General features: G+C 44.6%; 1 protein-coding gene across 1 annotated transcript in view; it reads left to right on the top strand.

Annotated features, from left to right (window-relative positions):
• MYO3B (myosin IIIB) overlaps positions 1–12,861 on the top strand; it is a 449,841-nt gene that overhangs the window by 228,174 nt on the left and 208,806 nt on the right. Inside the window, exons 9-11 of the mRNA XM_066575886.1 lie at positions 5,006–5,102; positions 8,918–9,034; positions 11,869–11,973. Of these exons, the coding sequence (XP_066431983.1) occupies positions 5,006–5,102; positions 8,918–9,034; positions 11,869–11,973 (319 nt within the window). The remainder of the gene's footprint in view (positions 1–5,005; positions 5,103–8,917; positions 9,035–11,868; positions 11,974–12,861) is intronic.

Here is a 12,861-nt window from a genome sequence, read left to right as displayed (position 1 = left end):
AGCCTGTTCCGGGGACTCCTACCGCAGCCAAAACCGTCATTCCCGGTCAATGACATCTTGAAACAGCTAATCCTGACTGAGTGGAAACAGGCAGAACACAAGTTTTTTCTGTCCAAAGAATTCAAAGATCGGATGGTCTTCACCCCGGAAGACATTGAGTTCCTGAAAACCGTCCCTAAAGTGGATTTGGCGGTCGCCAGGGTCTCAAAGAAGGCTGCCCTCCCCTTTGAGGACATTTCCCAATTGCGGGATCCACTGGACACCAGAGTGGATTCGGCAATGAAAAAGGCCTGGGAGACTGCGGCCCTCACCATTAAAGCCAATATCACGGCCACGTCCGTGGCGAGATCTATGACGGTCTGGTTAGACCAACTCCAGACACTGATTACTCAAAGGGGCTCGAGGGAAGACATCTCCAACTGCCTTCCCCTCCTCCAACAGGCAACCGGCTTCCTGGCAGACGCCTCTATGGAGTCAGTGAGGTTCGGGGCCCGTTCAGCAGCACTCTCGAACACAGCCAGGAGGGCCGTCTGGGTAAAGGCCTGGACGGGGGACAATGCCTCAAAGATCAGGCTCTGCTCCTTGCCCTTCCAAGGACGCCGGATCTTCGGGCCTTCCTTGGATACACTCCTAGAGAAGGCATCAGACAAGAGCCAGGGATTACCGTCAGAGAAACCCTTCAAGCGGCCTTCCTCCTCCTACCCTCCTCCCTTTGTTCCCGCTAGAGCATACAGGGGGAAGGGGAAAACCGGACGCTGGTCCTATCCCAAAGGCGGAAAGGGTGAGAATCCGCCCTCCGGGATCCGGCAAGTGGGGGGTAGACTGAGGGGGTTCGCCAGTAAATGGAGCGAAATATCCTCCAATCCCTGGGCCTTACGCCTAGTCTCGGAGGGCTATAAAATTGAATTTTCCTCCCCTCCTCCCCGGAGGTTTGTGGTTACCCCCTGCCCCCTGCTCGGGCCCTCCAGTCGGGGGTACGGGACCTGTTGTCCCTAGGGGCCATCACTCGGGTTCCCACAGAAGAACTGTTCAAGGGGTGCTACTCCCCCTTGTTTCTCAGCAAAAAACCTAACGGGTCCTATAGAACCATAATTAACCTGAAACACCTGAACAAATCTATATCATAGGAAAGATTTAAAATAGAATCAGTGAGGTCAGCGATCCCCCTTAATCGCACCAGAGAGCGTCATGGCCACGGTGGACTTAAAGGACGCCTACTATCATGTCCCCATACACTCAGATTCCCAACAGTTTCTGCGATTCGCCCTGGTGATAGAGGGGTCAGTCTCTCATTTCCAGTTTTCGTGCCTGCCGTTTGGGATTTCCTCCGCACCTCGGGTGTTCTCCAAGCTGGTGTTAGAGATGGTGGCGGCACTAAGGACGGACAAGGTGTTGATTGTCCCATACCTCGACGATTTCCTGCTCATAGCAGGATCAGCTTCGGAACTCCAGTGCCGGGTCAACCTCACACTCCGTCTGTTCGAGTCATTAGGTTGGATCATCAACTTCGACAAATCCAGTCTTCTGCCCGAACAAAAGAAAAAGTTCCTGGGAGTTATTCTGGACTCACACCACCAGTGTTCTTCCCTTCCTCTAGAAAAGCAAAAAACGATCCAAGACGAGAGCCGGGCACTTTAGTTAGCCACCCAAGTCTCCCTTAGGAGAGGCATGAGGGTTCTCGGCCTTATGACAGCTTGCATTGGAGTAGTCCCGTGGGCCCAGTTACATTGTAGAACTCTCCAGGACTTCATCCTGAGCAACTGGGATAAATCACCAGCTTCCCTGGATCAGAAAGTCGTCCTTACCCACAAAGTAAAGTCCTCCTTGGGGTGGTGGACGTCTATCTCCAACCTTGCCAGGGCCACGGTTTGGGACCCTGCATCCCCAGTATCCATCTTTACAGACGCGAGCGCAACTGGCTGGGGGGCCCACTTAGGCCGTCATTACGTCCAAGGGGGCTGGAACCAGAAGGAAGCTACTCAATCTTCCAATTACAAAGAGCTTTGCGCTGTCTGGAGGGCCATCCGGGGCCTCGAGACAGAGATCGGGGGTAGACCCATTAAGATCTTTTCAGATAATATAACAACGGTGTCCCTCATTCGCCACCAGGGATCCACGCGGAACCCCTGACTATAAGACCTGGCGGCAAAAGTTCTCGGGTGGATAGAGCAGCGGACACCTTCCGTCTCAGCGTTCCACGTAAGGGGCCCAGAGAATTCCATGGCAGACTACCTCAGCCGCAGGAGGATAGCCCCCGGGGAGTGGGCGCTACATCCAGAGGCATTCCAGTTAATTACGGAAAGATGGGGGACACCAAAGGTGGACTTGTTCGCCTCTCGGGAGAACAGCAAGTGTCCCAGGTTTTTTTCCAGGGGGGCAGACGGGGGCTCCCTGGGAATAGACGCACTGTCCCAGGCGTGGGAGTGGGACCTGGCATACGCCTTCCCACCTATCCCCCTGATCCCTCGGGTTCTAAGGAAGATCCAGGGGTCCTCAGGCTCCGTTATCCTGGTGGCCCCATTCTGGCCCAAGAGACCTTGGTTCCCGCTCCTGGCCGCTCTCTCGACACAGGAGCCTCTACATCTGCCGCGGAGAGACGACCTCCTTCAACAAGGTCCCCTGATTTGCCCAAAAGTCCGACAGTTCAGACTGTCGGCCTGGAGGCTGAGCGGGTAAAATACCTGAACCAGGGCCTATCAGGGAGGGTGACTACCACCTTATGTGAGAGCCTCAAAGAATCCACCAGGAATATATACACCAGGGTGTGGAATACCTTCTCTAGGTGGTTGGGGCATGGTATTCACGACCTCCAACAACCTGACATTAATAAGATTCTGGAGTTCCTTCAGGATGGATTGGACATGGGGCTAAAACCGGGTACCCTTAAGGTCCAGGTGGCCGCCCTGGGAGCCTTCTTTGACTTCCCCTTAGGCGACCATAGGCTAGTTAAAAAATACCTTAAATGGGCAGTCAGACTCCACCCCTTTATAAGGAAAACCATGCCCCCATAGGACCTGAGCCTTGTTTTGCAGGCCCTTTGCGCACACCCCTTCGAGCCCCTGGAAGAGCTCTCAGTTAAGATCCTCTCCTATAAGGTTGCCTTTCTAGTGGCCATCACATCCGCCAGGCGGATCGGGGAAATCCAAGCCCTCTCTATTAAAACTCCATATATGACCATCTTCCCGGACAAAATAGAGTTCAGGCCTGACCCTTTCTTTCAACCGAAAGTCCTCACAGACTTTCACAGAGAGCAAAGAATAGTACTTCCCTCCTTCTGCCAGGAACCCCGTAGCACCACGGAACAGAGGTTCCATAACCTAGATGTGAGACGGGCAATCCTGAAGTATTTAGAGGTCTCACATACCTTCAGGAAATCTAACAACCTCTTTATTCAATTTCAGGGTCCACGCAGAGGAGGGGCCGCTACTAAGGATTCCCTAGCGCGGTGGGTCAGGAGGGCCATAGAAGAGGCGTACAGATCCCAAGGGATCCCACTCCCGGGCGAAGTTAGAGCACATTCTACTAGGGCGGTCGCCTGTTCCTGGGCGGAGAGAGCCAAGGCGACAACCGACCAGATCTGCAGAGCCACCACATGGTCAAGCACCCATACTTTTGTAAAACACTATCGCCTGGACGTGGGGGCCAGCCGTGACACGGCCTTTGGGCAGAAGGTGCTGCAGGCAGTGGTCCCTCCCTAAAGCCCTTGGTTGTTGGTATTCCTCCATGTCTATGCTGTCAGGATGACGAGGGGAAGACAGGAATTACGTTTACCTGTTAATTCCTTTTCTTGAAGTCATCCTGACAGCATAGGGGCTTTTCCCTCCCATTCAGTTAATTTTTACGTGAAGTAACGTACTGTACTATGATTTCGGTATTAAAAATGATTGGTTAAGCAAAGCCGGGTCACTGTAGTTATTTGGTACACACTGGTGAGCCGGTGGTGGGAGTTGCCTTTTGTATGTTTTTCCGCTTCCTGTCCCAACAGGTGTCCAGCGGTCAACCTCCATGTGTATGCTGTCAGGATGACTTCAAGAAAAGGAATTAACAGGTAAACCTAATTCCTGTCTTTCTAAGAAAGGGGTTTCATTGTGTAAAGTGAAAAAAACTAAAAAATATATATAATTTTGGTATTGTCATAATCCTACCAACATGCAGAGAAAAATGATCATGTAATTTAAGCTGCGTGATTAATGCTGTAAAAAAAACTGTAAAGAACAATGGCAGAACGAGGTGCTTTTTCTCCATTGCCTCCAAAAAACATCATGAAAGTTATTTAAAAAAAAAACAAACTCCTGCTTTATTAACTTTGCCTTAAACAAGCTCAAAAGTATTACGATACACTTATAGGTGACTTAAGAGCGTTCTATGGTGCTTTTATAACTCTTAGACAGTGTTATACACCAATTTTAGGGATATTAGTCATATTGGACTAAACCAAAATCAACTTTTTGCAGAAAATCAACAAATCGTCCAAACAGAAGGGGGGCTTGTTATTTGTATAGAACTTTTCGAAAGTTCACTTATCTCTACAGTTGGTGTTACTTAGAGATGCTACTGATTTTTGTGTAGATGTCTTGAAGGTTGGAACTAAGTCATGTGGCTAGGTTTGCATTCGGAGTTGACGATAAATTGAATATACTGCACTATGTAAGGACTGCATATTACAACTACAGGTCCGTACTACTGGCAGTCAAATCAGTGCAAAAAGTGTGGTGCAGTTTCTACTAGGAGTGCTAAAGGAATATATCAGCCATATAAATTATAAATCTGGTGTGTTCAAGAGCAGAGCGCTGCTGCCATGTCTCCGCTCCTCCCCACGCCCCTTAAGATGGTGATTGACAGGTCGGTGTGTATATGTGCATATGGCACAACAAACAGCACAACATTTTTGACTACTACGTAGTATTTTAGACCCGTTACTGGAATATTCTGTCTTTACAGCATGCAGCATATTAAACTGACACAGATTTGCTTTAATATCACTTTTATGTCTTCTGTGGTACAGATATGAGAGGATGCACACCAGGAGGCCTTATGTGCTGCACACCAAGGAGAACACCTGCATGGATGATGATCTGGTCAACCTGGAGGTCTTAGATGAGGTAGATGACATACTGAATTTTATGTTGCCGTACAACTCCTCTTACTGCATATATTTAATGGTAACCTACAGTACAGTACTTTCTGAGATGGTTTTCTGTCCTTCGAATTCTAGTCCCTATTGTGAGACGAACATATAAAACTGAATTAAAAAGTGCTCTTCTAAGGGGATGGTGTTCTCAAAAAACATGGGCAGTATACATAATATATGCTGGAACTGAAAAATTTGTCACAGGAAATCTGGTTTAGGGAAAGGGGTTGTGTTGCGGTATATGCATTCCCTATAGGAAAGCATTATATTTTCCAGCTAATCTAAACATGGTTACAAAGATTTGTCCAGAAAAGGCAAGCATACTGTAATTGGAATGAGTATGGTTAAAGGAGTTTTCCACAATTAGAAAAACATGACTATCTTCCCGAAACAGCTCCACACATGTTTACGGGTTGTGTCTGGTATTGCAGATTCTCTCCCTTGAAGTGATTGGGGCTGAGCTGCAATACAACTTACAACCGCTGGACAGGTGTGATGTTATTTTTGGAAGCTGATATGTTTTTCTAATCCTGGACAGTCCTGGACATCCTGGATAGGGTATAACTACCTGATTGGTGAGGTTCTGACGACTAGGACCCCCACTGAGTGCCAGAATGGAAGTTCTGTGTCCCCCGATAGACTTGCAATATTGAAGTCATATCAATTGAAAATGCCGAAAATAGCTGAGTTCACGCACTTGTCAACTTCCAGCGCTCTCATGGAAATGAATAGAACGGTGGCTGAGCATGCATACTGCCGCTCCATTAATTTTGTCAGCCTCTTAGGGACACGGGACCCCTATTCTGCCAATTGGTGGGGGTCCCAGCAGTTAGCTCCCCACCGGTCAGCTAGTTATCCTCTTTCCTGCAGATAGGGAATAGCTTAATATATTTATCCACAATGTAAAAGTTTTTCCACAGCAAAAATCTTAACCATTGTGTAATGAAAAGTTCGACAACTTCTTAATGCACCTTCTAATTCTGTTTCTTACCTTTTTCAGCATCTTGGTTTGCTTTTAGTTAAAATGATCATTCTGTTGCACATTGTAAGGCTAAAAAAACCAAACAGATTACTTCTCAAAGCTGAGGATTTCTTAGAATTGTATCTAGGTTAGGCAATCTTCTGTAAGATTATGAGCCTGGATTTCAGACTGATAGACTGCAGCAAACTATTGGGTGTATATACAGAGGGAGAACATGAGATTGTTATGGGGCCCTTGGACAGAAACAGCCTAGTCCTGGTTCATCTCATCCCCTTTAGTATTGGGTGTTGAGAACCAGTGCAGGAAATCAGGAATCTGTCCGTGGTTGTAAAACCCACACCATACTAGGGGCCTATTCTTTGCTATTGGGTCCTCTACCCTTGTTTGCAAATAAGGAAGATGGAAGTATGCCTTTGCAGCGCCACCTATTGGATGGCAGCATTCCTTTAAATCAATGTCGGACTCTTTAAACAAGTCTTTAAAATAATGATCTCGAATTGAAAACCAATCCAGAAATCCATACACAGACAGATGTTTCGTTTTTTTGCCCTTCATCAGAGTCCAGTAGGATTCTGGCTTGGCTAGTGAGAGGCCTGTGACGTGGGTGAAGAGGGGTATCTCTACGCAACACTACGTATACTTTTCTGCAATTGACATCTTTTGCTGACATATACAACTCTTCATCTCTTGGCAGCAGCAAGGCACATGACTTCTCACATAACTTTTAGCGTCTTTTGCAAGTGGTCTGCGGCATAACATCATCTTTGGCCATAGTCTTCAACTTTAAATACCCCATAGGAGCAGCATCCTTTCACAAAGGACACTTAAACACATTGTAGATGTCACTAATATCCAGAGATTGTTATATATTACATTACTTGAATCAGTTCCACCACTTTATAACATGTGCCTTACTGCGCCATTACATATCCTTTGTCACAAACACATCATATACATTACACTTCAGCATTATAGTTACATCTTAAACATACTACAGCACATTCAATTAACCCTCGCAAGGCCCGGCTTAAACCTTTGGCGCCATAATTATATTACACCAATTGCATCAGTCCCGTGAGTTCTTACCCTCCACCCTGGACAGGGATTTTACACAGTCCCAGGGAACAAGTGCACTCACCAGATGCTGCTCCAAGTCCATGGTGCTGTTAGCTACTTCAGCCCCCAGCTCATCACGGCTTGCTGGTCTGCCCCTAGATCATCTCTCTGGTGGTCTCTTTGCGTCCAGGGGCCATGTTGCTCAGGCCTTCTCCGAGCAGCTCTCAAGCATGAGGAAACTGTCTGCTGCACTGGCCTGAAGTAGACCTCTGCCACATTAGGAGTTCTTGCTGGTGATAGCTGCTTGGGTTCTCCTCTGCGCCAGTGGAGGAGAGCCTCTGAAATAGTGCCGCAGCACTGATAAAAGGCTCCAGCAAGATTCTTCAGCATTTCCCTCTCTCAGCTGGGTTTGAACCGGAGAGGGCGAGCCTTAAACTTGTGACCTCTGTGCCTCTGAACAAAGCGGCCTGACCACTCTAATTCTGTAAAGTGGAGCATTGTCACCACTACCCTATTACACTGTAACCAAATTCCGCCCATGTACTAGGTCCCTAAAGGGATTTTTGGGACTTTACTATTGATGACCTATCCTCAGGATAGGTCATTAATACTTGATTGCCAGGGGTCCACCGCACGCACTGCTCTAAATTAAATATTTTCAAGCATGTTTAACTTTTTTTAACAGATGGAGCAAATTTCCATGAGGTGGAAATAATGGTTTTACCAACGTGAATACAATAGTTTTTTTCCCCACATAATAAAAATATCAATATTATCAGGTTGTCTGTGGATACATTAACCCTTTCCTTTTCCTGCTCTTTTTCATATTTTCCTTTGCATTTTTCCATCCCCACTTTTAAAAAATCATAACTTTTTAAATTTTTCCGACAACCATAACGGCATTAGAACGTGTTTTTTTTCAGGGACGTGTTGTATTTTTCAGTGGTAGTATTCAAAATACCATAAAATGTGCTGGAAAACTTTTAAACATTTTTAAGTGGGGTGAAATAGAAAAAAGCGCAATTTGGCCATTTTGTGGGTTGTTTTTACAGCATTCATAGTGCAGTCAAAATTACATGTTATCTTACATCTGTGGGTCAGCGCAATTATTGTGATATTCAATTTACATAGGTTTTTTTATGTTGTGCTACTTAGAAATGTACCTTTTTAGAAAAAAATTGGCATCTTTTTGGGGGTATATATAACGTTTTGATTTTTTAAATTAAACTTCATTAATCTTATTTTTACTTTTTTTAATCACCATAAGGAGTTTGAATTAGTGATTGTCTGATCGCAAGTACAGTGTACTACAATACTTCAGTATTGCAGTATTCTATACATTTACAGGCATTCTATTTAGCCCTGTTTCAGGCAGGACTTGGTAAGAGGATATCCATGGTAGACCTGGGGGTCTTCACAAGTCAAGGGCTACCATGGTAACTGAATGGCACCTGAAAAACTCATAGGGGAAGAGGGTGTTCAAGAGACAGGGGGAGCCAACTCCTTTGTCATGCTTTTTAATTGTTGCTGTCAGTATTGACAGCAAAGGGTATTGACAGCAAATCAGTATTGACAGTATTGACAGCAAAGGGTATGTGCCTGGGATTGGTACTCCACCACAATAGAAGTGAGACAACCCATTTATTACAATCATAGCTAATTAAATTGTGATGTTTGAATCTCATATTAATAATAAGTGACTTCCAGATTTTCTATGAGATTGAAATATTTATTTTTTTTCCCTTCAGGAAACCATAATACATCAGTTACAGACCCGATTTGCAGATTTACAGATATATACCTATGTGGGGGATATTTTGATAGCTTTAAATCCCTTCCAGAACCTCAGTATTTATTCTCCACAGGTAAGAAATAAATCTGTCTTAATATTTTCTCTTATGCTTACAGTAATAACTGGATGGTACACTGAATATAACAAACACAAGAGAGAGAAAAATAATAATAATAATCTTTATTTATATAGCGCCAACTTATTCCCCAGCGCTTAAATTGCAACAACCAGCAATTTACTATATATAGAAGGCTTCATGTATAAAATCCAGAAACCCTGGCAGGTATTGTGTAAGATGACTAAGATGCTTTGTGCAGGACAAACAAGTCAAATGTACGGAACTTGTGAAAACCGTAACTAGCGTTTACCGAACATTTAGCTGCAGATTACAGCCAATTTTACCAGAGCCACAGCAATCCCAGTACTTGTAAAATCCACATTATCTCCAAAATGTGTATCTCTGCACAAGCCCAGGGAGCTTTTCTGTATATATATGCTAGCAACTTAATCAGAGTGACTTACTTTTGGTGATCCCAGCTTCTCCTCTGTGCTCTGACTAGCCTGTATTACCTCACAATAATTCTTGTACCTTATTCAAGCCTAGGGGTTCACGTTGGGTTCAATCCAATACTTTACTCTTGCTGGTCTCTACACAGACACTGGAGCTGATAATAAGTGTTACAGTAATAATACATATGTTTCTTATCTCAGCCTAGGCAAACAGGTGTGTGTGTGTATGTATGTATGTGTATATATATATATATATATATATATATATATATATATATATATAATATAATACCTTCATATCTCAAAAAGCCATCAAACCCTCATCAGGAATTTGGTACCAGAATAAACGCTGCTAACGATGATGAGAGCTATCTGATGTCTAAACAACAATTTAACAGCTCATAGCAACACAGAACAGTGAAGTCACAGGATTCTTAAATAGACAAATGACCTTTTAACAAAAATTAACCCTTTTTAACGGAAATTACTCACCCAAGCCTTGGCACGCAGAATGTCAGACACACAATGGGGGAGGGGAGAATAAGTTCTCACCTTTTTTGTTGCAGTGAGTGCCCATTGTTTACATCCACCAAATTACATGCCGGTCAGTTGGATTCTTATTTGCAGTGATCACATGTCTTTCCAAGTCGGGCGCCAGATGTTATGAGAATAAATATCATATTCCATGTACTTCACTGTCTGCTCCAAATTGATTATAATGAGAAGTTGCATGCATGCAAATGTATCTCAGTCTGACTCCATGTTGGTCATTCTACAGTACACTTCTGGTTTATTAACATCATAACGATACAGATATAGTTGAACATCATACACTTACATACAATACACATGTATGCCCCAACATCATAACAACTCATGTTTGGCTTAGTATGTAATGACTCTATGATTAACATATGTTTATGCCCCTTAACCTATGTATTATTACTATAACACAATCCTGCAGCTTTGGGTGCTGTACACTGCATGAGCAGAGCAAGGGCAGATAAGTTACTACACTCCCTACTCTGCTCCAACTCTCTCAACACTAACGACTTTGACCCAAACAGAGAGTTCAGGATCTTATATTACCTCCCCCTTCTAGCATCTTCTGGCTCAACCCCTCCTCTTCCAGTCAGGGCTGAGATAACACAGAGGGGCTGGCTAACAATAGGGAACTTCCCAGTTTCTAAGGCCGCCTGCAGAGAATTCTCGCAGCAGGACCCGACCCGAGTCTCTGCAGAGAGCAGTGTGGCACTCGCCTGCTCCCGCAGCCCTGACTCTTTTATGTGCCGGCTGCCGGGCAGCCGGCATACGCGCAGAGCGGAGCCGGTGAGTGACGTTCCTGTGCGGGGCTCTGCGAGCCCCTCACAGAAATAGAGCACGCCGCGTTTTGCTTGCCGTGTGAGATTTCATGCGGCCAAATCGCGTCTGTCTGCATAGGATTGCATTTGTTAACGCAATCCTATGGCTGCTTCCAGGGGTGGAAATTCTGCGGGAAATCTTGCAGCGGAATTTCCGCCTTTCTGCAGGCGGCCTAAAGCAAGGCAGGAATACAGGAAATACAGACATATAATGAATGTGTTATATGTAAATGATGACAGTCTCCCTCCGATATTAACACTACTCAGTAGTGCCAGTACTGGATTACTACACATGGTATATTATGGCTCCATACAACCTCCTTCTTCAACCAAACTTCCATCTATACAGTCAACCTAGTTCTAATATGGACCCATAATCGAGAATCCGTAGACTATTGTGCACCCTACTGTACCTTTGTAGGTTGCGCAGCTCTTATTGAAATCAGTGGTACCCCAGCCTGCAATTATGAGTAGGGCCACTACACAAGGGATGGAGCAGCGGCTTCAGCACCAACCCTAGTGTATTCCGGCACTGCCTGGAAAACGCTGTAATTATTGATATAAAACACCCCATCCTTTTCAAAAGCATCTGAGGTGTATATTATGACATTTTGCAAAGAGAACCCAGAATTGTATAATACACACTGCAGCTACTGCAGAACCTCTTCTTAGTCATCTCAGCTATTTAATGGTTCCTTTTCTATGGGAACTACCTGCAAAAGCCACCTGTGGCAGACTATTTCTGCAGGAAGAGATAAGCAATGCTTATGTTGCGCCGCTCACCTCTGTGTGATTATCAGATATGAATATATGATGCTTACACAAATATTATTTAAAGATGTGTTAATGGAAAAGTAATATTATTATGTTGATTATAATTATTATTTAAAATACGTGCAGCCGACATAGCATCATCATAATCTCTATATTCCGCAGGAATGGCACAAAAATATAGTAATGAGTTTGCTAGCCGTTCACAGTAATATGTATTGGAGTATAGTTATGTGCATCCATCAGAGTTTTTCAATTTATTTAGTTCTCCAAGCTGTACCATGGAGTCAAACGTGCCTCAAACCCTCCACATATATTTGCCACTGCAGACGCTGCATATCAGGGAATGGTGACTTTCAGCAAAGATCAGGTAATCCAAAAACTTCGTCCGTTCTATAATGTTTTCTGTATGGGCAGCCTGCAAGTGATCCGCTCCATGTACATTGTTAGGGCTGCTTCATATCAGGGGGTTCTCTGCATACAGCTCAGGGAGGCTCATTTACATGCAAATAAAGGTAATAAGCTGCTAATGGGCATTAGTGCCCATTAGCAGCTTATGCAAAATGATCGCTCAACCTGTCATTCTCCCTATCTTTTAAACGAATTTTGAGCAATCATCCTTGCGTGTAAATGGGGCTTTAGCCACTGGACCCCATGGCAGCTGCTTTAGCTGGTTATTATGTCCATGCTGTGTACTATAATATAACAGGATGGCTGGGATACTTACAGCCGCAAACTATCTGTAGTGTTAATCAATAAGATGTTTTTCTCTGAGCCCCTTTACCAAAATCAGCTCCTGCATTTTTGTGGTTTGTTTTGAGACCTTTGACCATGACCTAGCCTTCATAGAGACTAAATTGTAGCACAGGAGAGATGTCCCATAGTAATGTATGAGCTTATCACATACAGTTTGCATTATGTCCTATGACAAGGTCTTTCACTCAGTGTGTCATTCTAAGTATCCAGGCCCAGGTCAATATTGATGAAGGCTCCTGAGCAAAACAATGGGCAGAAGTCGTGAAACAGAAACTAATATTGTGTAGGACCCCCCTCTAGTCCGGTGAAGTGCAGCAACTCGACGTGGCGTTGATTTCACAGATGGACGGAACAGATCTGGAGGGATGTTGAACCACATTATCTGGATACCCAACTACAGCTTCGTGGTATTTGTAGGTGCTGGATCTTGGGTGTGAATGGACCTCTTCACTATATCCCATAAATACTTGATTAGAGCCATGTCGTATGAACGTGCAGGCCA

Source organism: Eleutherodactylus coqui, chromosome 8 (assembly GCF_035609145.1).
Source record: "Eleutherodactylus coqui strain aEleCoq1 chromosome 8, aEleCoq1.hap1, whole genome shotgun sequence".
Taxonomy (NCBI): Eukaryota; Metazoa; Chordata; class Amphibia; order Anura; family Eleutherodactylidae; genus Eleutherodactylus; species Eleutherodactylus coqui.
Note: the sequence above shows the minus strand (reverse complement) of the source record. Positions and strands in the feature narration are given on the sequence as shown.